This window comes from Lingula anatina, chromosome 2, assembly GCF_051362555.1.
Source record: "Lingula anatina isolate TDL-2025a chromosome 2, LinAna3.0, whole genome shotgun sequence".
NCBI lineage: Eukaryota > Metazoa > Brachiopoda > Lingulata > Lingulida > Lingulidae > Lingula > Lingula anatina.
Window position 1 is genome coordinate 47663329 of NC_141768.1, and position 27038 is coordinate 47690366.

At 37.1% G+C, this 27038-nt stretch overlaps 1 protein-coding gene across 5 annotated transcripts in view; it reads right to left on the reverse strand.

Moving 5' to 3' along the window:
• Positions 1 to 25805, reverse strand: part of LOC106151371 (uncharacterized) — a 57761-nt gene extending 31956 nt beyond the window's left edge. For 3 of the 5 annotated variants that reach the window (XM_087003225.1, XM_087003227.1, XM_087003226.1), the window contains exons 1-34: positions 25424 to 25805; positions 23025 to 23052; positions 17949 to 18030; positions 17617 to 17714; positions 16351 to 16575; positions 15878 to 15973; positions 15481 to 15614; positions 15099 to 15306; positions 14631 to 14873; positions 14076 to 14221; positions 13628 to 13820; positions 12999 to 13171; positions 12575 to 12734; positions 11995 to 12192; positions 11574 to 11747; positions 10988 to 11170; positions 10422 to 10595; positions 9997 to 10119; positions 9296 to 9493; positions 8668 to 8850; positions 8144 to 8347; positions 7675 to 7863; positions 7135 to 7320; positions 6799 to 7035; positions 6159 to 6401; positions 5621 to 5818; positions 5118 to 5341; positions 3625 to 3874; positions 3062 to 3217; positions 2169 to 2330; positions 1764 to 1931; positions 1537 to 1623; positions 909 to 1043; positions 443 to 596 (exon numbers count right to left, since the gene is read on the reverse strand). In XM_087003225.1, the coding sequence (XP_086859351.1) occupies positions 443 to 596; positions 909 to 1043; positions 1537 to 1623; positions 1764 to 1931; positions 2169 to 2330; positions 3062 to 3217; positions 3625 to 3874; positions 5118 to 5341; positions 5621 to 5818; positions 6159 to 6401; positions 6799 to 7035; positions 7135 to 7320; positions 7675 to 7863; positions 8144 to 8347; positions 8668 to 8850; positions 9296 to 9493; positions 9997 to 10119; positions 10422 to 10595; positions 10988 to 11170; positions 11574 to 11747; positions 11995 to 12192; positions 12575 to 12734; positions 12999 to 13171; positions 13628 to 13820; positions 14076 to 14221; positions 14631 to 14873; positions 15099 to 15306; positions 15481 to 15614; positions 15878 to 15973; positions 16351 to 16575; positions 17617 to 17714; positions 17949 to 18030; positions 23025 to 23052; positions 25424 to 25501 (5690 nt within the window). In that variant the 5' untranslated portion in view covers positions 25502 to 25805. The remainder of the gene's footprint in view (positions 1 to 442; positions 597 to 908; positions 1044 to 1536; positions 1624 to 1763; positions 1932 to 2168; positions 2331 to 3061; positions 3218 to 3624; positions 3875 to 5117; positions 5342 to 5620; positions 5819 to 6158; positions 6402 to 6798; positions 7036 to 7134; positions 7321 to 7674; positions 7864 to 8143; positions 8348 to 8667; positions 8851 to 9295; positions 9494 to 9996; positions 10120 to 10421; positions 10596 to 10987; positions 11171 to 11573; positions 11748 to 11994; positions 12193 to 12574; positions 12735 to 12998; positions 13172 to 13627; positions 13821 to 14075; positions 14222 to 14630; positions 14874 to 15098; positions 15307 to 15480; positions 15615 to 15877; positions 15974 to 16350; positions 16576 to 17616; positions 17715 to 17948; positions 18031 to 23024; positions 23053 to 25423) is intronic. The other 2 variants (XM_087003224.1, XM_087003223.1) reach the window with 1 other exon arrangement.
• Between the last annotated feature and the right edge of the window lie 1233 nt (positions 25806 to 27038).

Below are 27038 nucleotides of genomic sequence, written 5' to 3' on the forward strand. Positions count from 1 at the left end.
ATGAGTAGATAGCAAATGTCACTAGAAACTCCTTGCAAAATTCAAAATTCACCAAGACAAAAACTGAGAAGCAAGCTTAAAAACCACAGTGACAATTATCTTATCACATAGTTAATATATAAGTACACAAAATGCTGAATTATACTCATTTAATAAATTGTTAACATATATTTAAGTGTTTTTAGATAGATCATTCTATTTTGAAAAAATCAAAATATCAAAAAATGCCATTGCAAATGACCAGCTGATTTAAAACATAATGCTTTACATTACCAGTAATGAATCCACAGAGGACAGGGAGAATGGGGTGAAGGGGGGGGGGGGGGGGGGGGGGAGGAAAGAGAAGGGGTGACTTCTGTTACAATTATGACACAAAATTTCACAACACAAGCCAGCTCTGACAAAACCACCCTCTGCTGACGCGGAGATTGTGCCAACTTACTTGTCTCCAGTGAAACTTCCCGTGGACAGACACAGACAGTTGAAGCCTGCTTCCAGGTCCTGACACATGGCGTCATTCTTGCAATCGTGGATGGGGAAACCAGTCCCGTTACTGCACTGACTGGTTTCATTCTCACATCTCAGACCAGTGTAGGCTGGAAATAGCAAGAAAGTTACTTTAAAATATTGAAATAAAAAAACAATGAGAATTATCATTATCATCTTCAAAGTCTTAAAGGCTGTTTTGTATTGTCTTAACTGAAATGACAGGTTGAAAAAGGCAAATAAAACAAAAAAAGTTTCATTTTCAGCCATCAAATCTTCTACAGTTACTTAGCAGCACTTGCAATATTTTCATCTAGCGTATTTGGAAACTGTTAGAAACAAGGATGACATTATGTCTTAGGCTGTATTACAAATACACAATATATTGACTTTCACATCTGAAGATTTCTGGCCACACTTACTTGTTTCTCCTGCTCTGTTAGCAGTGCTGCAGTTGCAAGTGAAGCCATCTACGACAGGCGTACACTGGGCTCCATAGTGGCACGGCATAGAGTCACAGTGGTTGATCATCACCTCACAGTGACGACCAGTATAACCTGAAAGAAAGTACAGAAAAAACGAGTTTAGCATGGCAAATGAAATGACATCTAGTATACCTGGGCCAGCAGGTCTCAAATTAATCAAATTTGCTTCAATAGTTCCTCATTTTATTTCATACAAAAGGATAACTTACTTCCAAACTTATCAAATTATCATAAGTGAATCTGGATAATGAAAATTAAAGTTCTGAACATCTTTTCTTTAATTTAGAAATTAACCCCCCTTTACACTGGATGGCATCGTTTCTGAATTCTGTTTGTGACTATGAAAAGTGACATCTCTGTGGTCATAAAAAGGAGGCACAAGCATCCCTTTGGTTGCAGAATGAATGGTCAATGATCGGCCAGTTGTTGGCACATAATTTATTATAATTTTTTCACTCTCGTATGGGGCCATACTACAGGACACAGAGAGAATGCCGTCCAGTGTAAAGGGGGCTTTAGTGAAAGTGTTCCTGACCAGTGTTGACCAGTGTTGACCAGTTCTTACCTGCTGGACACATGCAGTAGTAGGTGTGACCCTGGGGGTAGCAGGTACCCATGTTGGCACAGGTGGTGTTAGTACACACTGTGGTTGCTGAAAATATACACACACTTCTTATGTTAGGAAATATATGATTTATAAACATATCTCTTGTACTTGATATTATGAAGGGTGAAATCACAATTTTGATAGTTAGATGTATTTGAATAACTTTCTGCTGTAGGGCAGCTTACCAATATCAGTACAGTTGTCCAGGTGAGTGGCTGCAGTCATCAGAGTGGTGGTATTGGCTGGACACTCCTGACAGGACAGGCTCTGCTTGGTGTCCTGGTAGAATCCCCGGGGACAGGCCTGGCACGGGAAGAACCCATCAAAGGAGTAATAACCCAGGGGACAGGCCACTGAAGACAGAGGGGGAGATAAAATGATAAAAGTTTTTGTACTGATAATGTGATAAACATCAAAATACAATTTTAATAAAATGTTCTTCTGATGTTTTCTACAAAACATTATACATAATTTCAAAACTAAATTAGCCAACTTAAAATGGTACTTTTAAATAAGCTATTCATGATTTAAAAAATAAAAGAAACATTAAAGTATTTTAAATGTCAAGTCTTCTAGACAAATCTCCTTACATTCACAGTCTGTGACATTGTCCTTCCCTGTGCCGTGTGTGACAGTCCCACCAGGACACTGCTCGCAGTACGTGCTGTTCACGGAGTACGAGTTCACAGGACACTCCATGCACGGCGGCAGTCTGGTGTCAGACATGAACCCTGCAGCATTGCCACAGGTGGCTGGAAACAACCAATTGATCAATCAATAAAATAATCTATGAATCAGTCAAGGAAACAACTGATCAACTGATGAACCAAATAACCAATTTATCAATTTGTTTCTTCCTAAAATATGTCTCTGTTTTTTAGCCAAAATAACTGTCTCTCTACACTTCTTTGTTAAAATGGTCAAATATAGCCAAATACCTCTGATCTTGTGCATCTTGTGTATCTTTGAAGTACAAGAATTTGATGATCATTTATAAATATGGTTTTAGTCTTTGAATGGGAATGAGGGCAAAGCTGATACAAAGTGAGAATATTGTTGCAGGCTAACATTAGTTGTTATTCTAAAATATCCCAAATTTCATTGCAATATCTTCACAACTGTTGATTCAGAAGTTATTGAACCATTCTATCTCCAGAACCCAAGCTCCCTGTGCTCCCAGCATATATGTATATGTTCCTATACTCAGTATATCCAGTACCCCAGCCCCCTGTGCTCCCAGCATATATGTATATGTTCCTACACTCAGTATATTCAGTACCCCAGCTCCCTGTGTTCCCAGCATATATGTATATGTTCCTACACTCAGTATATTCAGTACCCCAGCTCCCTGTGTTCCCAGCATATATGTATATGTTCCTACACTCAGTATATTCAGTACCCCAGCTCCCTGTGTTCCCAGCATATATGTATATGTTCCTTTACCCAGTATATTCAGCTCCCCAGCCCCCTGTGCTTCACTCACCCCTGCAGTCTTGTCTCTTATTGCTGCCCATGCTGTACGTCCATGTTCCTGCTGGACACGGCGTACACTCAGTCTGGTCCTGCATGTCCTGGTACGTCCCCAGTGGACACAAGTGACACATGCCACCTGACCTGTACTGACCTGATGGACACTCCACTGGAAGACATGGAAATAGCAACATTAACTGAAGGTTTTTTGTACTCAATCAACATTGTTTTACTTACTGGTAGATATGGCAAGCAAGATAAATCTGGGAGGCTGTTAAATCAAAGTTGCCAATGAAACCCAAATTATGGATGTTAACGAGTTAAAAATCTCACTTTCAAAAATAAATTAATATTCATGAACAATTATTTACTAAGTAATATAATTTAACTATACGACAAGGATCACTTTACAAAAAGTTTCCTTTTTGACACTTAAGACCTTTTAATTCACTTCAAGGCAATTAAGATGGCTATGGCTTTTTTATTTGTAAGAAAGGATGATTATGCTACAGATGCAAAAATACAACAACCCCTTTTCTGACTCAGTTGTTAAAAGTAAACTGTCAAGCAACTCACAGCATATGTTGTCATCAGTTTGATAGCGAACTTTGCTATTGCTGAGACATCTGTAGTCCATGAAGTTGTCCTGAACCGTGCTTAACTTGGCTGTCACTGTGGCACAACCAGCTGGTCCTGTCAGCTGCTTCACAGGATTAGCTGGTGCTCCTCCTGTGTTGAAGATAGTCAAGACAAACGTGTGCATGCTTTGGTAGTCTGTGTCTGAAATGTTTCTTGGAGTAAAGATGAAGGTCATATTCAGTTGTACCTAAAATTGAAAAAAAAAAATCAAACATTTAATTAATCTTATTTGAAGACATGTATTATCCATATCAAACAATATCCACAGATCTCTGAAATTTGCAAATCAGCATCATACTCACTTTGGCGAATTAGTAAGATACGTGACTTACTGGACAAAACTTCAACTGAAAAACTAGTCCATGCTTTCATTACTTCTAAGCTTGATTATTGCAACAGTCTCTTATATGGTTTAGGCAAAAATCATCTGAACAAACTTCAATTAATTCAAAATTCTGCAGCTAGGCTGGTAACTAAAATGGGATGGAACAGCCGAGAGCATATAACACCCGTTTTGATGGAACTTCACTGGCTTCCAGTAAGAGAAAGAATTTTATTTAAAATTTATGTGTCATTTTTAAAGCAGTCACTGAGAATAAACCAATTTATATCTCAGAACTTATGAAGCAACATCAGCATGAAAGAGTTACCAGGTCTTCAACTTTTAGTCATTTACTTTTAGAACACAGTGTCTTAGAGAAAAAAGCTGGTAAATTTTACGGTGAAAGGGCATTTATGATATATGCGCCCAAAGTTTGGAACACCTTACCCTCTGAAATACGAGCAGCAGGTGACATAGATACTTTTAAAAAGCTTTTGAAGACTCATATTTTTAGAATAGCCTATCAGTAACTATCATATAGTTAATTTTAGTTTTTAATAAGGTGTACTGTAATTTTATGATTAATTTTAAATGTTGTCAATTTAGTTTCTTATCATTTTAGAATATGAAATAATTGGTTCTTTAAATTAGTTCTTAGTCCTTTAAAATTTGTAATGTGTTCTTATACTAATATTGTGTTATTTAGCTCTTTTAAGTGAATGTTGTAAGGTGCATTGAGATTTTTAATGGAATGCGCCATAGAAAAATAAATTATTATTATTATTATTATTATTATTATTATTATTATTATTAAATTTTCATTTAAAGACCTCCCAGCCTCCAGTGGGCAGATGCCATTATCAGACATGAGCCCGGCTTTTTGAAAAAAAACTCTGAACATTTATTGTGGAACCCAATGCCTTACGTAAATTTTGGGGGTTTTAATTGCTCTGGGGTCATGTAAAAAAGCAGAATTCCGTGATTCTGCAGAAATAGCTCATGTCTGCATTATACAGACAATGCAGTGATAGAAAAATAGCATCATGTACCAGACGAGATGTGAACACTAGATGATTTGACAGAAATGTGACCCTGTAGTGTATTTTACCTGCGTGGCACTCAGTATTCCCATGGTTGTGTCACTGATGATAGCTGTCATGTTTGTCCCTGCAACATAAAATCTTCCCAAATTAACCTCAAAAGCATCAGTCACTGCCATGATCTCCCTGTTGAAGAGTGCAGTGTATTCCTGAATACAGGTGTCATTAAGGTCTCCCCCAGCTGCATCATACGTCTGGCGCAAGGAAAAGGTAAAAAGAGCTTTGCTCGTAGCTGAAATGAAACAATAAAAATAGTTATAGATATTCATGTCACAATTTTCAAATAATAGATCACTGATTTATAGATCAATTGCTGATCATAATTTTTTCAATTTAAACTGAGAAATGTAGGCAGACATTTGGTCATAATATTTTAAGCCTTGATACAAAAGAGTAAAAATCTATTTTTGATCAAGATTTTGATTACGATCAAAATAACTAAATTTTTCAAAAGATTTTTAATATTTGTCAATAAGAAAAAAAGATGTAGTCCCAGCATGACTGTACATACCCACACAGTCAGGTACATAGTTGCCAGGCACCCAGTCCTGACTACCATCACAGGTATAACTGAGGTCACCAGCGGCCTGTTCAAAGGCGTAACCAGTGTCACACGTCATAGTACAGGTGTAACCTCCACCTGGTGACATCATACAGCTCTTCATGCCATTGACAGGTGCAGGCAGAGCCCAGGGGGTGCAGTTAGCGGCTGAAATGTGATAACATGGGTAGAATTATGTGGTGAATGTTGGTTTAAGTACATGTCAGTGGTACCTAGTCAGTCCTTTACTGTATACAGCCATTATTTTTATTAAGAAAATTAAAATATATTGAACACACACACACATACACACAGGCAATAAATGTAACGGACCCTTTTAACCAAAGGTATAAATACATGTATGATACAGAGAATGTCTCAACATGATACTATCCCAGTACAAATACTTTAATGTTTAGAGATACTACATACTATTATAATACATACACACTATTATAATACAAATACTACATATACTATACAAATACTACATATACTGTCCACCCACCTTTGACGGCCACATGGAATCTACACTGGGCAGTATTGTTCATCATATCTCTGGCCGTCACCACTACAGGGGACAGCAGGTTGTCTATGTCTGAGGCATTATAGGTCATTTCTGAGGGTTCATAGGTCACCATGGCCCCAGCACTGGCCACCGCCCCTGTGAACTGGACAGTCTTTGGCAGTGTGTTGTTCTCTATGTACACAATCACTGGGTCTGGGCAGGTGAGACTGGGGGGCATCTCAGCTGGGAAAAAATAAATATGGGTTGTGATATAATGATATTTTGTCATAAAAGATTCTATCCATCCCCAAAACCTATTCGATATCACTTTTATCTATAAGCTCCATGCAGGTACAATGTGTGTTGGTTTCTTCACTTTCAATACTCAATATGTAGACAGTTACTGGGGTGGCGCTAGCAATTTTTTTTTATTTAGCCAAATTACTACTTTTATTGCTTTTTTGTCCAAATGGTTTAAATATGACTAAAATCAGTCAAATCAACCCTACGTTGTTTAGCCAAAGTCCCAGAGTTATCAAATGTTGACTGTCTACAGCATACCAATATACAAGTATAATCACCTGAATATCATATCTAATGGCAACAATCAACATTTCTCGCAATAAAAATTGCTACTTACATCTAATTCTAATCTGTACCATACAAGAGATGGCATTGCCTGACGGATCAGTGGCGGTATAGGTGACATTGACAGGTTCAGTGAGGGTCAGGTTTGGCAGGAAGGTGGCAGGACTGACGGTGACGGTGGCCATGCCCGAGTTGTCGGTGGCAGACGGTGGGATGATACCAGCAGCGTAGTACTTCTTCACATACATCACCTCCTGGGGGCAGTTCATTAACTGCGGTGACTCCACATCTTATTAAAAGAATAAAATAAATTAGAATAGACTGATACATTAAATAATAAAATATCGAGTGGTTGGATATATTTTTCTTTCAAATGACTTCAACTCACCTTCACAGGTAGGCACAGATGCATTCCACTGCAGTTTGTCTCCCACCACGATACACATAAGTGGGAACTCAGGGCGGGGCTCGTACCCCGCACGAAGACAGGTGTACGAGACCAGAGAGCCCTGCTCGTACCTGGTGGCGTTCTGATAGCCATCAGCTGGACGACCAGGGTCAAGACATGTGTCACCTAGAGAATAGATTAATACTCATATAGATACAAAATGTGTGTAATATATATAATAATGTATATAATCTATTATACAATGTATACACTATATTTAACAATAAATTAATAAGAATACAGCTTACATCAACCAAACTGATTCAGGTGCAACTTTATTTGGTTCAATACAATGCATAAATTCCAGAAAAAAAATATACATTAGCAAGTAAATCAATTTTCTGCAGCTCACTATATGTTGTGTGAGCGCATAAACCTAGGGTACTCAAGCATGGTAATTACTACTGGAAATGTAAACATCAACAGTAAGCAATAGAAGAAACAATACACAAGTTTTTTTCACCCCTCTGTCTTCCTTACCTTTGCAGGCCAAGTCTCCAAAGTCCCAGCGGGAGTTGTTCCTGCAGCGGACCACATGGTCACCCATGGTGGACTGTCCTTGGAGGGTGTTCAGACGACTACAGACAAAGGTGAATGAATCCCCAAAGTTGGTTCCACCCACTGTGTAGTTAGAGCCAGAAATGACACCAGGGTCTCCACAGTCAATTACTGTAACAAAACATAACAGTTCATATAACAAATTGTATAAGAAACCATACAGATTATAAAACAGCTTATATAACAAACCAAATAACAAACCAAATAACAATCCATAAAACAAGCCATCTAATCTAATCTAATCTACCAAATATATAAAAAAAATCTTATATGCAAGGTTTTAAAGTATAACATGATAATTACTTCACACATTTCCTACATTTTACCCAATAAAATGTTACAAAAAGTATACAATGTAATACAAAGTATCCAAAGCCCTGTTCCTCCATACCTGGACATTCCAGCCTGTCTCCCATCAGTCTGTACATATTGGTGGTCCTGTCATAGAGACATTGCCTGGTTCTGACCACTGGGTCATTGTAGCCGTCCACTGTACAGGTCATATTGACCACTGACATATAGGGTACAGCTGAGCTGGGACTGACCACTGGGGGGGCACTCAGACCAGTCAGGTTAAGTGGGGGACAAGTGGCAACTGGGGATTAATAGGAAAATAATCAACCTCAATGCTGAACTATGATATTTATCAAGAAATTAAACATTTGTTTCTTATAAATACTGTATGTAATAGCTTATATACTGGTATTTAATATACTGTTACATGATTTATGTTATTACAAGCTTAAGGCTCAAATATAGTTTTACATGGGAAAATAAACACTGTGTTGAAGTACAATTATAAGTATGATTATAAACAATTATGCTTCAACTACCTCTATGGTTCAAAATATTCCCATTTAACACCTAACACCTTGTGAAAATGCATGTGTGTATGTATGATCATCAATGTATTACCATTGCACCTAGGTGGCTCTCCAATCCACTGTCCATCAGCACCACATGTCATGGAGGTCGACCCGTCCATCACATAGCCCAGGTCACACTGGTAGCTGGCACGTTCACCAACACGGAAGATGTATGCCCCTGACAGGAACTTGCCATTGATGATGGCATTGGCAGGTGAGGGGCACATGCGCACTGGAATTCAAAGAAACTTGATAAGAAGAAGACCCAGTGTGCCAGCTTTGAGAATTTAATTAATGGAAGGGATACTGTGTGGTGGCCAAGCAGTTGTTATCAATATATGGCTTATTTATTGATTTTGATCTATCCTCAAGTCAGAAAGTCATAATGATTTAAATACAATCAGGCCCATAACCAGGGGTGGGTGGGGGGGGGGGAGGTTCAAGAGGTTTGACAGAGCCCCCCTTTTTGCTGGGAAAAGGTCCCCTTGTGAGTAAATTTGACCTAGGTAAACTAAGGTTTCATGACAAAAGGTCCACATTTCCAGAAAAAGGAACCCCCTTTGGCAACTGCTGGCTACGGGCCTGTACAAATCACATGTTCTACCTGTACAGTAAAACAATAAATTACTGTTTCTACTACAGTCAACTTCTGAACGACTAAAAAAAAAAACACTCACAAACACAAGTGTGGTTGATGTGGTAGGAGTCTCCCTTTCTCAGTCCAGTTTCGATGTCTGGGATGTAGTACATCTCTGTGCCATTGGTGGTGTACAGGACGTAGCCTTCTGTGGTGTTACAGGAGCAGTTGTAGGACCCCAGTTCATTGTTACAGATCTGTGTGCAACCACTGGTGCCTTCTGAACACTCATCTATGTCTGAGAGAGAAAGGCAAAAATACAATGAATACATGAGTGATATTCTGAACAGCATTGCAATCTTAACCTTAGGTTTTATACTTTTCATGGATATGAAAATATGATAAACCACATATAACAGAAAGAGAAGAAAGTTACATTCTGTTACTCTGGTTACATACATTTAACATTGTCATATTGGTGTTGTATGTATTTACATTGTATGTTCTTTTAATAACACAATGAAAATCTAGACTAGTCCATTAATATATCAGCATGAGAAACAACCTACATAAAACATGTAGTCAATATTAAGGCTTTCCAGAAAAAATGCTACACTTTGAAACATTGTATCTATCTTACTGCATCTTAATTTGCAGGATTAATGCTACACTTTGACATAAAGTATCCATTTTACTGCATCTTAATTTACAGGATAAATGCTACACTTTGACACAAAGTATAAATTCTACAGCATCTTTGCAGAAAGAAAGTTACATTTTGTAACATTGTATCCATCTTACCATCACAGCTGTGTTTGTCTGCTGCCAGTCTGTAGCCATCAGGACAGGAGCAGACATAACTGCCATTGGTGTTCTTACAGCTGGAGGAGCAGCCACCATTATTACTGGCACACTCATCAACATCTGCAATGACAGGGGAGTTACTCAGATAACACAAGTACTGGGTATGTGGGAAAACTGATCAGATAATACTGCACAAGTTAAGCTTTTTATACCGAAAAATGGTACATGACCCTTTAAATTTTAATATAGGTTTAAATCAATACTTATTTTTTAAAAAAAGTATTACTACAAAACTGATATAAACATTTTTTAAAAATAAACATTATTACATAATTGATACAGACTTTTTAAAATAATTATTATCACAACTTTTGCTATTACCTATACACATAGGGTGCTGGATATCTGTGTATTAAGCTTACCTATACACATAGGGGGCTGGTCAAATGTCCTGTCTCCCCTACACTCCAGGGTATTGTTACCATCCAGTGTGTACCCAGTGTCACAGTTAATAGTGATATTGTCCTCATATCTCACTGGGGAGCTATATGACAAGCTGCCATGTTTGATCTCTGGGAAGTTACAGCATTCCAACCCTGGGAGCAAAGAAAATTGATGAATTTTCAAGGATACTGCACAAAATAAAAATAATATCATACATAACAAATGGCATATCACAGAATCTTAGTTGTTAGAGTGATACTAATAACCCATCAAGGATAACTTGGGCAGAAAACAATGAGAGCTATGACAGCATGAATGTCACACTGCTATTACAAGTACATCTTTTCAACTGTATTATGATACCCCCCCCCCCCCCCCCAATATATTCACATAGCTTGTCCAGGCACTTTATTTATTGCACTATTCTGATTCTGATTATTTCATGTAGTAAAGATCTCCCAACCACAGTTTGTTCAAGTATTTAATTTATTGCACTATTCCAATTCATAATTCATAATAATAATAAGAACTCCTAGGTGCGTACTTTCACAGGAGGGCTGCGGACTGGACCACTGTCCCGTGGACAGGCAGGTGAAAGAAGGCACGCCAACTATCTGGTAACCATGGTTACACGTATACTTGACCAGGCTGGTGAACTCGGTGCCGTCTCCACTAAGGATTTCTAGTTTGGCGTTGCTGATGTTCTGAGCCACAGGACACGAGGAGGCTGTGAAATAGAAAGTCATGGAATCTTGACATTAAGCTTAGAAGTACTGTAATGATTTGATCTTTTAAATGAGCAATCCTTCAGATCCATAATTTTGGAATCAAAACAATCATATTTCTATATAGCATTTGTGGTCCATTTACTGCATAGAATAAAAATATAGGGTGGCCTGTTTTTTGCTACTTCTCAGTTAGAATGCTCCCATTTTAAGAATGTATGACTTAAAAAATTACACTTTCATATACAGTAAAATGAACTATTTCCCCACTGAAAAGAGTAATAAGTCATTTTTGAACGTACACAAATTTCATTTTGAATCTAGTGATTAAAAGCCATTCATCCAAAATATTACAATATATACAACCCTATGTAGGAGAAGATGAAAATCTGATCTCAATCTCACCTTGACATGTTGGTGCTGTCTGCCATGTCCCATCTGCCTGACAGGCGATGGATACCAGTCCTGTGAGATTGTAGCCACCAAAGCATTCGTAGGTCGCCATCTTATTGTATGTGACTCCAGTGGTTGACAAGACGAATCCGTTTGTCACTTTAGGCGGCAGGCCACAATACTTGGCTAAAATATGGAGAAACATGCTGAGAAATTTTGACTTTGAGAAAGGAATCATGTTGAGTAGGAGTGAATTTTGAATATGATACTCAAGGGCATCTTTATCAAATCATAAATATGTTTTCATTTTGCCTTTTTCCACATATTCAATTTCCAACTTACACATGCTGCAGATATTTTTCATTGCTATCTCCACTACATTCACAGATGCTTTTCATATTTCAGACATCACAACACTGAATCCTAGACTTACGTTTACACTGGGGTATAATAGTCACATTCCACTTTCCATTCAGTTCACACTTCATTGCAACTGAGGTCATGTTGACATAGGCGTCGTGCTGAAACTCATACCCTGATGGACAGGACACAGTCAACTCTGACATGTAGGTAACAGGGGGGCCACTGGGTGACACACTGGTCTCTGCGTTGAAGCCAGGGTCAGGGCAGGCTGAAAACAATGGTAGATGACTTTTTAATCTGATTTTTATAAACCAATCAGAGAAAGGTCTTGGGTAATATGGCTTGTTGAAAATGCATTGAATATGACAAACCAGGAGAAGAATAACTCCACATATTAAAGTATCAAATTTCTGTAATCCATAGTATCACTCAAAGTATCACATGAACTTAAGCCGCTTAAAATATCTTGTTCTCTTATCATTTCAGTACTGAACAAGGCAAAAGATGAACTAAATACAGTTTGCAAATATGTAAAAACATTAGAGATTTGCTCTCTTGATGATCAACTAGTGTTGTATAGAGATTGTAGGATTTGCAACAAGTTTTTGCAGTTTTTAAACGATACATTTCTATCTTCATGACAAACTTACCAGCAGAAAAATGTACACTGAATCCAACATCATTACTGATAGTGCCAGTAATGAGCTCCACATGGAGTACACTGGCCATGGTGATGATTGGACTGGGGAGAGTGTTTGTACCAGAGAAAATTTCCAACAGTGGTGCTGCTGCATTTGGACCATCATAAAACTGAAAGTGGAAATTAAAATACTTTTTATCAAGGAAAAGCCTCTACCTTAACAAAACAATTAATCAAACAATTCCTCTTTTTTTACATTTCATAACACATTTCATGTAACACTAGATAAAACTACACAATATGTAAGCAATGTAAAATTTAATGGCCAATATTAGATCCCAAAAGGTTTTTCACATAAAAACTGTAACATGTGTACGGCATGCTCTTTTCAACTACAACTGACTAGGTTGTATACAACTAAACAGCCCCCTTACCGAGAGAGAGTCTGTTCGGTCAATGCCAAATGTTCCATCAAACATGACAGTCATAGCTCTGTTGTCAGGGTTACCAATGTGATAGACACATTTCTGATTGCTGGGATAGTTGACAACACCATAACCAGGGGATTGAAACATGCCTGAAGTTTTGTTCATCCTGACGTTGCACCCTTAAATTACAAAGCATACTACATTTAATTATAATAATAAAATGTAAACTCCAGGGGCGGATTGAGGCAGTCTTCTGAGTCTTCCGGAAGATGGTCAGATTTTCAAGTTTAAATTGATCTTTTTTTCTGTCGGAAGACGGTCAAAAATGGAGGATGGATCAACAAAGCTAATTTAGAAGATTGTCAGAAAATAGCTCTGGATCTGCCCCTGAACTCTGTCAGACAGCATACTGCTTCAATCACATTAAAATATTAAGATCCTATGCAAAAAAACTGGTATTCAAAATAAATACAAATAATCAGAGAATAAGTTTCATCATAAATTTTTATTCTGACTACATATAAACTCGTTACCTTCAATGACACAGGAATTGCCATAAAGAATACTATCTTCACCATGTAAAACAGATTATGGTCAGGAATTCTTAAAAGTAGAACATCTGTGGTGCCCCTTACCTTCTCTATAATGAGCCAGCATTCCTCTGCCTCTCTTAGTATGTGTTACCATGGAGACAAACATCTTATCAGCCGTGGACACCACATACACGTCCTTCCGCTCCATACGTAATTCTGCTAGCAGCGCCGAGGTCAGAGAAGATCCGTCCCTGACTTGGATGTAGTCATCATCTGCCAGTGATAAGTCCATCACCTAAACAGAATATTTAAAGCAGATAAGATATGGAAACAATTGAAATTTGGCAATGTCATTATATTTCTAATATATTTCAGTGGTAGACACACAAAGCTGTATTGAGCATGAGGAACATCTTAAATCTTCTAACACATCATGAACAACTATGGTGGGTTTCTTTATTCCAAAACATATATACATTCACACCAATGTATAAAGAAAAAAACATAAACCAATAATGATCTGAAAAGTTCTAATCTTCCCAACATTTACCTGTAGTGTGATAACTTGTCTAATTCCCGCTGTGATCAGCCATGTCACTGCCAGTCTTGGCATGTATCCTATGGGGTACAGGGGCGACACCAGTAACATGGGGGTAGAACTGGCCACCAAGGAGTGGCTTTGAGCCAAGGTTTTTTCTGAAACAGACACCATTTCAAGTATAACAGATTAATTTAAATGTCAAGATAGTAATTTCAGATTATAAATATATTGATTATACCCTGTCTGAAAACAGATAACTGGGTAATGTACATGTACTAATAAAAAACCAAAGAAACCCCTTCGGAAAATATCAGGCAAATTTGCTGCAATATTGCTGCCAACTACGATTCCTTCTTGCAAATTTGCAGCAAATTTAAATAAACAGCAATAAAAATTTTTCTTGCAAACTCCTGCAAATTAGTTGCCCCAAACTTTCATTTTGCAACAATATTGCTGCAAACTTTTCATTTTGTTAAGGGATTCCAGTGAATCATTTTCTAGTATACATCTCTACATAAAAGTATATTACAGGGTCACATTCTTAGAGCTGGGATAAAAACATACCAGATTTTCCTCTTGTATCAGGACAACTCTTGACATAATAGTCCCAGCCCTCAGTTTCCATGAAGCTTCCAAATGAGTTATGGAACACACACTGTTTTGTATCTTTCTGATAACTGAAGGCATTGCACTGGGTGTCATTCAAGCAAGCTGTCACACAGCTGTCAGGATTGGTGACATTCATGGCCATATAACCCTCCATCATCTGCATCCTCTTCTCCAGCATGTACATATCACACTGGAATTCTGGAAGGAAATGATAAAATAAAATCATGGTATATTTGTTGATAGATAAGACATTGGGGGAAGGGAAGTACTGGTGTACATATATTTCAAATACTAAACTCAAAGAACATGAAGCTTTTGCACCATTTGCTACAGTTTTTTTTTTTTTTCAGAAAAAGAAAGAAAGAAAGAAAAGAAAAGAAAGTAACATGCAGGCTCTTTTCATAACTCCTCATATCAACATACTTGTGGTCCAAGTTGCTGTGAACCCTTTTTTCTGCACAGATTTATCAGTGCTCATTTTGACAATCATGAAATTGTTGGTGCTGAATATTGGTAGACGGACGTCTGGCTGTCCGGTCAAGGTCATCAGCTCCATGCTGGAGTTCTCTGTCTTTCCACCAATATATATAGTTGCAAAGTCTTGATCTTTTTCCGTGTCAAATTCATCAAACTGAAATGTATAAATGATTTTTCTTACTTAGCTGAACTGTCCTGTTAAAAAATGGTAAAAAAAGTATATGGGCACATGTAGCATTACACTTATTAAAAGTATTTCACCTTTACATTTATATTTAAACTTTAAACAGACTTATATGTAATAAAATACATGTTTTCCTCCCCCTACCTTTAGCGACACCCTAGTGCCGACATCTCCCACAATGGTCCATGTACACAACTTGTTAGCCTCGTAGTTACTGGGATAGTTCGGGCTCATCAGGGTTCCTGACTCACCAGTGAGTTCATGATTGCACTCAGATGCTGTGAAATATTAAAATGAAATACACACATTTGAAAGCTTTATGGTTTTGAAATCATGTTTTAAAAGACATTGGAATGTTGAATACCATATCTACTGATACTTTATTTCACTTCAAAAGAATTAAGTTATTTAACACCATGTGCCAACCAGAAATGATTTAAAAATACAATATATTAAACCCAGCTGTGCATTTACCTCTATGAAATCTCAGGCTATTTCAATTAATATGGAGACTTTTATGACAGCAATAAAGACAACTTACGGCAGTTCATCTCATCAGAGCCGTCGCCGCAGTCATCCATCCCATTGCATTCCACGCTGCCATTGAGGCACAAACTGTTAGCGCAGCGGAACATGCCTGAGTTATGAGAAAAGAAAGATGGTTTATAACATTGAACAAAGAACCAATGAAAATATAACAAAAGTATACATTGCAAGTAGGAGTATAATAGTACTTGAAAATCACTAACAACGCAAAAAAGAAATTCATAGTTTCAGGAGAATATGAAGCAATAAAATTTCAAACATCATTATATTTCACAAAGTAATCAAAATCTCAGTGTATATTGACCTAAGAAAAGTCTGCAGTACATGCCTTCCACCAAAAACCAAGAAATGACAAAATATTTTGAAACAAGTGTTGTGGTTAAATATTTAGGGGAGAACTTTAATTCAACTTTTTTTGCCAGGAAAATGTGAAATATATCCAACACAGGGCCTGATGTAAGCACTCACCTGCAGCACACGCCGCGCTCTGACACACGGAGCCTGCCTTGCTGCCACATGGAGCCATCTCCCAAGAGTAAGACGAGCCATGGATACGCGTAGCAACACAGCCCATGTTGTCCACACTGGGCTGTCCCGCGCTCCACCAGCCACACTTAAGGTCCCAGTCCCGGCTGTCAGCCCACATGGCATTGGAGGCATTGGCCACTGGGACATTGTCCCGCCTCATTAAACCTGGACACAGACAGAGACATGAGCTATGATAGAACCATTCTTTACAATCATGATGATAAATATCATTCTTTAAAAAGCATAGAAATTTCTTGCAACATAGTGACATCTATATAGGCAGAACTAAATAATCTAACTAAAAATGTCCTTTGTTTTTAAGTTATTTTTAAAAGAGGTTCATCAATGTGCAGTGAATGTTGTGGTTTAAATTGTTGTATATCAAATTTCTGTGACTGAACACATTGGCATCAAGGCATGGATATCAAGAATTGGCCATATTCAGCAGTTTTGTAATTTTTTCTGGAATATTCTACTGCTTCATTCTGGTAGACTCATTCTATGGCCAAAGAAATATAAATTGAAACTCGCATACATAGAGTAACAAAAAAATCATTTACAATCATAATGTCTGTGTTTATAGTTCTCTTTTATTTTGTGATCTCTGAATTTCATTTGGTGTGACTATCCCCTCTATATTATCTTTACAGTACAATAAGATCCTTTAGATTCTATAACATCCTGTTGAGCTCCACCTGTAGCCCAGGTGAGCAATTACAGGTGTATTCTTAACACATCTCTCCAATCAACTACAATGGCCTGAACAGCAAGGGCAGGTATAAAACCTTTTACTGCCGAGTGCTTTTGAATCAAACCTTTGTTACATTGCTCTGAGTTCAAGACGTCTGGGGATTAAGCTGGGTCGATTTACAAAAGCTGAAAGTTGGTGTAATATATAGTGCTAGTATAAAATAGCTGATGAAGGGACCAGGCCTTTCTGTACAGGAAAATGTATCCAAGCCATAAAAATGTAGTTTTCATATTAGTGAAGAGGGTAGACCACAAGGAACACCCTCAGCAAATACACATCCAATACTTCACCACATAAGGTGTGTCTGCAACAATGGCAAAAAAAATTATACTACTTTGCTATTGTGTTTTGTATTCCAACCTTATCTTCAACCTTGAATTACTATGCTATACATGAGTACAGTATTTGCCCTGGGGATATTACCCTTATCTGTATAAAAACAATCATGTACTCACCAATCCAAAATAATGTTTCATTGCTTGCAGCTTTGAAAAATTCTCCCACTTTTGAGTTCTTTACAGAATCTTTGACAGTCACCAATTCAGCACCATAACTGGAAAGTACAATTGAACAAAGATGCATTTGAAGAAGATTTGTTGAATTTCTTAGATATGGCGGAGATTACACAAAAATGTAATGACATATTAGTCTTTTCTACCAATAAATAAATAAATAAATAAACAAATAAATAAATAAATAAATAATCATTTTCTTTAATTTTTGATAGAAAGCCATACACAATGTATTTTATTGTTTGTGTGATAGTGATGAAGTTGATCACACTCACCTCCTGCAGGAGTCCCTGGCATCTCTCCATGTTAAAGGAGTCACAACTATCTGGTAGCAGTCACCTTCATAGAGATGCCAGCCTAAAGAGAAAACAGAAATGTATGGAGAAACTGTGGTACAACCAACAAAGCAACAAACTTTACAAATATGTAAAATATTTGGTTGCGATTAAGCGAGAATCCGCTCGGAGATAGATCGATCCACAGTTAGTACGATAGGGTTTGGGAATGGTCCCAAACACTGGTAAAACCAAGTATTGGGACATGCTTTGTTAACCTTGGATATATTGGTTGCATTTCAGTTGAAATAGCAAAATGGATTGCTTTAATTAAAGTTGAGAATGGAATTTCCTATGACTGATTTTAAAGAGAAATCAAAATGTCAAATCTACGTATTCATATTATGTGTTTCTGTTATGTTGCTTGTCTCTTTTAAACTTTAAAAAATATTAAAAAATATACATCACTAAAAATTATTAAGGAGAGCATACAATCCTAGATGTCATTTGTCTCCTTTTTCATTCTATTGAAGAAACCTTGTTTAATAATATCACTGAAGAATCATAAGCCTATGGAGATTCATTGGATATTCCATCCAATTAATTTCTCTTTAAACAAAAACTTTTTTTTCTAATTAACTGCCCATATTACTGGCTATATGACCATGTCAACCCTGAGGTAGAGGTTATCAAAACTGCCATAGCCTCTCTCAGAACAGGTGACTAAATGACCATTTAAATATTAGACATACAAAGTATGTATGCATGTGTGTGTGTGTGTGTGTGTGTGTGTGTGTGTGTGTGTGTGTGTGTGTGTGTACGTGTGTGCATATACGTGTGTGTGTGTGTGTGTGTGTGTGTGTGTGTGTGTGTGTGTGTGTGTGTATGTGTGTGTGTGTGTGTGTGTGTAAATGTGCAAGTATGTGTGTATGTACAACTATGGTATTTGGTATTTGGCGTGTTTGCTGAAGAAAAAGTGAAGAGCATACTCAATAATATCACTAAGGCAAAGTTTTAATAAAGTGCGTCCTTGCCTCCTCTCTGACATAACTATGAAAAAAAAAAATTACCAGCCCTTGTGTGCTGAGATAAGGAGGAGATCAAAGAACTCTTCATCAACAGTCTTTGGTTTATTAATATCTCCTATGACAACTTTTCATTTGAACTCAAGTGTGCAAGCTGACATGGAATCATTCTGGGCAATTCAGACAGGTGAAGTGATGGATATGCTTGATATTCAGTTCTCAGAGGAAATTGCTTATATAACACCTCATCAGGGAGAGGTAAGGCCCATTTTCACTTTCATTATGATATTTACCTGGGGTAGCACAAACACTCACCAATTAAGCCAAATGCTAAAACACACTTAAATTGGCTAAACAAAATAGGGTTGGTTTGACTTGTTTCAGTCAAATTTAGACCATTTGGAGAAAAAAGTAAGGTAAAAATAGTGATTTGGCTAAGCAAAAGAAAAAAAAAACACCAGCACTACCCCAGAGAACGCTATACTGCTCACAGTATATTGCAGGAGATGCACCTGATCAACCCTCTGTTTACCTGGACTGACTGGGGATAAGGCTAAGTTCAATGCTTCTCCAAGTTAAATATAGCCATATATTTCCGTTATCAAAGGGAATACTTTGTTTTTTCCCTTCTTTCATCGCAAGATGTTATGATCTGCACTTACTTTAAGTGCCTGTTACTTCTGCTTAACTGCACATTCATCTCTCATAAAATTAATGTAACTTAGTTATTAAGTGATTACATAAAACAAAATGATCAATGACCAAAATTAAGAACAAGTGGGGACGTGTCTAATGTGATATGAAGGGTCAGGTTCTGACTAAAAACAAGCACGGGTTTGAAAAGAGTTGGTTTCATGACTAATATGGCACTGATAATACACAAAAGCCATAAACTGCAGGATTTCCATGTTATTCTGGAATACCTGGTGTTGACATTGCATAATAAGGGTTAGATTTCACCATCATGGAAAGGTGATACAGCTCTAACAATTGAGTTACACGTACCTCATTTTTTAAGGCAAAAAAATATAAAGTGGGAAGTCAAGCGAAGCTGTACATCTCTGTACTGCTTAAATCTATCTATAATTCTTTATGATAATGCTACAAATGATATAAAGTGAACCAAACAACATGGGTTAAATAATATATAAGGAGTAATAACACATATTACCGGTAATTATCCCAAATGTCGCTTATGTCAAGAAAATGTGTAATTTCTAAAGGGCTATGTATAAGATGACAAACTATCCAGGATGCATACCTAAAAACCAGTGAATATATCCAGATTGATATCATTATTTCCACAGACAAAACTTCATTGCAGGGAATCCAGATTAATTAGACTGATGTCTACATTCTGGGAGTTTTGGGCAACTGGAGATAATCTTTAGAAGCCATTAGAGATTCCAGACATCTTTCTGTCCCAGTGTTTCATTATACCTACATACGTGTACAAATGTAGTATTAATCTGATCTCCTTCCTTGTGGTTCTACACCGAAATATAGTGTCTGGGTCAAATGGCTGGAAGAAAGCTTACGGAAGTTGGAAAGGGAGTATATTTATGGAGAGTTCCAAATTCCACACCCTCATTCCTTCCCTTACCCTCCCCTGCCCCCCCCCCCCCAAAAAAAAAAAATAATAATAATAATGAATAAAAAATAAGATTAAATCACAGCTCAACTTGTTTTTCATCTATACCAGTCACAAGTGGCACTGATCTCTTTTATTGTCAGCTATCAACTAGGGCAGAGAGAAAAGATTTGTTTCAATAAAATATTTCAAAATGAATAAGGACAATACCTCAATTAAAAAAAAAAAACTTTTCACAATGTTTATGTAAGTGTATACATGTATATCTTTCAGAAGAAAATCCAATGACTTCATCTTATTTCACTCAAGTCTTTGGTTGATACCTGAACACTCTTCATAAAACGTTTGTACATACAAACTATTTGCCGGGGAGAAAACTTGTCTATTTTTTAGAAAATACTTCTTCTACGCTGTAGTCACAACAGCAGACCTTGAATATGGTACTTTTTTGTCCTTAAAACTGGCAGTGAAAAGCTGGGCCCCTCCCCTAATCCCCCAATCCCCACTCCACTGCTAATGATTTCACACATTAAGGTAATTTATTCTTTTCCTCTTGAAATAAATACATCCAAACTAACAAATAAACATCAATATTCAATGTACCTGTACATCAAGCAATCCATATATCACATCCAATGCTAAATTGCCACACATGTTTTAATGGTGACATTATTCCAGATGGTGTCACTGATAAAATACTCAAAAACAAATCCTTTCCGACCAGCTACAATGTATGCATGTCCAACCAGATGAGTTTCACACATTAATTCCTTCTGAAATGGCTTTATGGGTATACTTGGTGTATGTTCTTTATATACTGAACTGATGAGTGTGGACTGCTACTGCCTGAAACGCGGCAGGGATAACAGGATTAGAAACACCTCCTGATACCAGATTTAATGCTGTGCAGTTCCTTACTGTAACCTTAACAGGGACACAGCTGGATTCAACACAGTGACTTTATAAAAACCAAAATTATGAGGCTAGGATTCTTTCTTATTTTGTATGATACACAGGTTTCTGTTATGTATTTCTTCTCTCTGTTTGATGCTTTCTAGAGTTCAGTCTCATATCTCCTATGCTAATGCTGGTTATAATCATAGGGACCATTCCCTATCTCCCTGGGGAGTCTCACTAAATTGCTATCGACTTAACCGGCTTATATGTCTGTCACGCCTAGTAAAGCTGTGAGGGGGTAATTATCTTTACCCCCTAACTGATTCGGGAGGCGTGGCAGACATTTAAGCTGGTTAGTTGATAGCAATTTAGTAAGACCCCCAGGGAGTTAGACTGATCCAGATGGATCGATCTAGGCATGGGAACCTAGTCATATTGATCACTCATCTAGAAGAAGCTACATGTATATACTTTACCCTTTCCAAATGTTTTCCCAAAGACATTAAGATATATACTGAGTACTAGTGGGTTTACTTTTGTTGAGGATGACCAACACCTTGTTTTTCATTGTGACATTACATTTAAGATCAGTCAAATCAGTTATAAGCTAGTCTACTGCCTTATTGTCTGATTAGGTTCAATCCAAGAGAGAGCTACAGTGATAAAAATTCTTTAACTTTTATGGCCTCAGGCTGGGAAATGTGTTTTTCCATCTTCCTTAGATATTTGGTATCATTTTTATGTGTTCCTTCTCCAGAATTCGCTAAATTCCTTTTTTTATTTGGGTAAGCATGCCACAATAACAGAGTTTACGAACAGGTAGCTTGAAATTTGAATATAAAATTCCTCCCAAAATAAGCATAAATCTCAATTAATCATAGTTGTAAAAGATCATGACATTCCAAAAGTGCTTCTTTTATGTACATGAACCTACATGTGCAGCTCTGTGAGTAAATCAATATCAATTGTAACCCATTATCCAGAGACTATTGTGCTGTGTGAACTTTTCAACTAGTGAGTCAATATTTCATGACACTCCACCCCAATGGCAAGCACACACCCTTTGATACTTTACAATGCTTGAATTTCATCACAACTCAACAAATAGTTAATGGTATGAAACATGTAAATACTGCTAATATATTTCATTTCCACTTCATTTTCTTCATTTGGAATTGATTGCATTTCTTTGAAGCTTTTAGATTGGCTATACAAATATACATTTTTCTGAAAGTCTTATAACAATTTTTACTAGGACATGTTTTTCATTTGAGTTAATATACATTTTTTTTTTTCATGTTCTTTAGCTAGTCTTTTTTATAGTTTTATCAAAAATGTTTATCTTTTTAAAAGGCTTATTGTCCATTCTACATTTACCTCATATCTTAATTTGAGGTATTTACTGGTTTACTACAGTAGAATTACTAGTACATCACAAACATATCCACATTTGCTGCCAACTTTTTAATCATGTTTTTAATTAAATTACATAGCACATGTATTCTGTTCTGACTGTACATAGTAGACTAATATTCAAACATTTTAATCAGGTAAAAAACTTACCTTGTGGACAAACAAAGTTGAAGTCATTCTGAAAAGAGAAGAGAATATTCACATTACCAATACCAAAGACACAAGTAATTAAGATACAATTTATCATTAAGATAACAAGTATGGTATTTCTTGACAAGAAGTATAAAATGGTATTTAATATGTTGGATAAAACAATAAAAAAATATACTAATAAATATTATTATAGCATTTACTCATCATTGTGTATGCATGTGACTCGGTTACCTTTTAACTGACAATTAATTTCCACAGAACAATTGTCGATATTATCTTTTAAGCACAGAAAAAGCTAATTTAATCTAGTAAGTTAGACAAAACACTTTAAGTTGCCTAACACTTCAACTTAAAGTTCAAGTAGCAAGTGAATGAATGTCAAAATGCACGTACACGTAGTATCAATGGCAATAAATTTCAATGTAAACAGTCAAAACTTTGTCCATTGTAAGTACTATATCAAATTAAGTTTGTGCCAAAACCTATCTACGTAAATGCAGTATTCTTTTTAAGCACATGTAGCTGTAGATAGTTGGTTTATATCTGCAGTATCTACAGTTATCTATGTAGTTCTACCCTTTCGTCTAATGATATAAAATTATTGTTTACGTTCGCAACCAAGCACCAGTTTCAACACCGTATCTTCCGCCTGGATTATGTGATTGGTTCTTCAATGAAATTTCTTGTAAATTTGTTGTACAACCAATGTAAAAAGTTAGAATTTTAGTTTTCACTTTCCAAAAAGTTTGCATTTTTATACTAAAAGTTTTCATGAATGAGTATATTTTCATTCAAAAATAGTTTTCTATAATGTATTAAACATTCTTGACGTTTTTCTAAAGGCGGAACTAGCCAAACCTTTTCTCAGTTTATGTTCATCTAAATAAAGGAATCTGCAGTATAGAGGAATGCAATGTCCAAAAATCTTGTTACACGATACTCACTGTGGTTTACAGATGATAGATCAACATATACATATGACAGCCATCTTACCCGCGAAGGCAATTACTGCGACAATGGGTGGGGCGTCACGTATCAAAATCGATGCTTGTTATACAACTTAAAACAGGCCAAAAGAGTAAAAAGTAGGTTTGAACCTAATCTTGAATAAAACAGAAAACGAGCAGCATTGAGGGGAAAAACTATCATAATTGTGTTATAAGCAACTAATGAATTATTATTTAACCGGTATTTGTATATTCATAGAGTTTAGGTGGAAAAGTCCCTTTTGGAAATATAAAATCACTGTGGTGTACTGACAAGGAGTCCTCGGGGCAGGCGGGTATGCCCTACTGTTGGTACTCGGTGATTTAGTCCAAAATTGAGAGACAGGGCGGTCTCAGTCCCCCTTTCACAAAAAATAAGGGTCTGTTTCTTAACAATATTGACATAACACACTAAACTGAACTCACAGGAAGGGTGTCCCCTCCTCAATCTTGAATATTTTAAAATTATTACGCAATCAAGTTCAACAAAGGTGTTTTCTAACCGTAAATGTATTCTTGATGAAAAAATTTTGCTGGTAAAAATGTAAAATTTAATCCAGTAGTCTAATGCGTACCCTACCTATCATTATATTTGCTTGATTAGACCTAGTCGTGAGATTTTGTTTGGGTGGAGATATCTTGCTACAATATGCATGAAGAATGTCGCTTTAAATCTATTTGAAGTGACAGAGGGCTGATGCTAATAACGTTTAACCAGCTTCAAATATAAATTTGTCACTTATAATTCAGTTAAATTTGTTGGTATGTTAAATTTCCCCTCTTCTAGCTGGACACAGTAGGCCCTATACACCGTATAGGCAAAAGGCCACAGGCACTGTAGGCCTACGGACCCATGGGAGGTACCCCCCCCCCCCCCCCACCTTTGTTTTCTACAACAAATTATTAAAATGGCGGCAGATTTCAGTCCCACTTCTTACTCAATAAGCGCATAAAACAATACAAAACAAAGTAAATCCCGCCCTTCTCCCTTATTGTGGAAAACGTGGGGACGCCATTAGGTGTACCTTTCGAGGATGGCCCCTATCGAGCACAGTGTTAAAACTTATGCAACCATACCCTGATCACTGGGATAGCGTTCAAAAGTTCCAAAATTCAATAAAATTGATTTTCAAAAAGCGCTATATTTTAATCTGTTGCACGTAGTTTCTACAAGGTACCCTTGCGGCCAATCTCACGGCAAACGGACAGCGAGTACGTCCCCACGCCAACTATCAGTGTAGGGCTTACTGCATCACGCTACCGGCACACCACACCCTCGCTTTCTACAACCAGGACGGGTAACGGTAGAAATAGCGTTCATAATGACATAAACTTGTCAAAAATTCTTTCAAAATAAACATTGCAACATGTCTGAATTATCATTAGTACCTATTAGAAATTTATACTTACAGATTTTACCAGCCCCGTAGATACTATGGCACATGTTAGAAGAAGGCAGAGCGGTAACTTCCGTGTTGCACCTGCCATTTTCTCGAACTTTCTTTAAAAATTAAAGTTGTACGCCTGTCCTAGTGTCAGATTTGGGTGTATCCTCTAGGACATTCTCTTGGTAGACTACAAACGTCACTTCGTGTCTCTTGAGTAATTCTACCTTTGCTTAGTAAGCCTAAAACTAAGCAGTCTCCTCGGGCGTGGTTCGCTCTCCACTCCTGTGCCCAAACGTACTAGAATGTATTTCCAATACACATGATTCATAAACATAACAAAAGAAAATAAGCCCAAACTTATACAAAGGCCTGTGGTGTCGTTTTACTTAAATTGCAAGCTTCGTAAGGGCAAGACCTCTTGTTCCCGTAGCCTAAACGCGCCCAGCCCTCTTTTACAATGCCATTTCTTTTGTTAAGGCTTAACACATGATCTGTCAACTATGTAGCTTTTGAAAAGACGCCATAGTTAGTCAGGATTTATTCAAATACCTGAGCACACAACAGCGAACAGGTCGATATATTTAGTGAAATGACCTAAACAACCTAGCTTGATTCTGCGCAGGAAACGACTCGATTTCGACGGCTTTAAGAACAGGAACATCTTGCGGTACCCCGTGAAAGTTTTACGATACTCCACGCCGCGACAATGTTACGCTGGTTTGATACAACTGATAAACACCTGGGCTTAATTTCAGATATTTAAAAGAAGTAACAGGAAGAAGAAAAAAATACTTCTGGCTCAGGGAATCGCCGGGAATCTAGAAGCCATGAACTGACAAGCACAATTCGGTGTGCTCAGCTGAGAGCTCTCGGCGGGGAATAGGGACGCAAGGCATAGAATTTCTGGGAAAACAGAGATAATATCAAGGAAAATGAACTAGGAATTTGGTTAAGAGATATAGATGATGTATTATGTCTGTTATGTAGGGGATAATGTGAAGTAAAACGTGATGGAATATCGTGCTTGATCGATGTACATAAGGAAAAAATTAAGCAATGCATTGGCGCATGAAATGTCGATACCTTATGTTTCACTTATTACGTATTAGATATTAGAATTGGGGAGCAAAAAATAATATAAATAAAAACAGAAAAAAATAATAATCGCACGTCGTCCTAAACAGAACGTGCTGAAACTAATTATGAGATGCGATTTTTTATTTTAATTGTCAAGAAGGTGAATATTTCAAAACGCTTAATATGATTTTATCCAAGAAATGTATGATGATTCTAAGCTTCGCACGATTCAAATGCGCATCATTAAGAAAGGATTATAACACAAATTAGGGCGCTGTTCCTTCGGTATGCAGTTCTTAATTCCAAACCTCTTTCATCGTTTTAAAAAGGTCTGTTCATTATAAGGTCAACATGCCTGGGAGGACAATATGAGATCACTGAATATTTTTAAAGACTTAAAAGTCCCGTTAATTTTTGTCAGAATCGCTGGAGGCTTTTTTCACGTGCGCATGGTCCAGCAGGTCGTTATTACTTGTCACCTACATGTATGCTGCCGGCATCCCTATTACAAAACGTACGTAGAACAGGATACCGTAGACCGGGAGCTCCCAACTCAAATT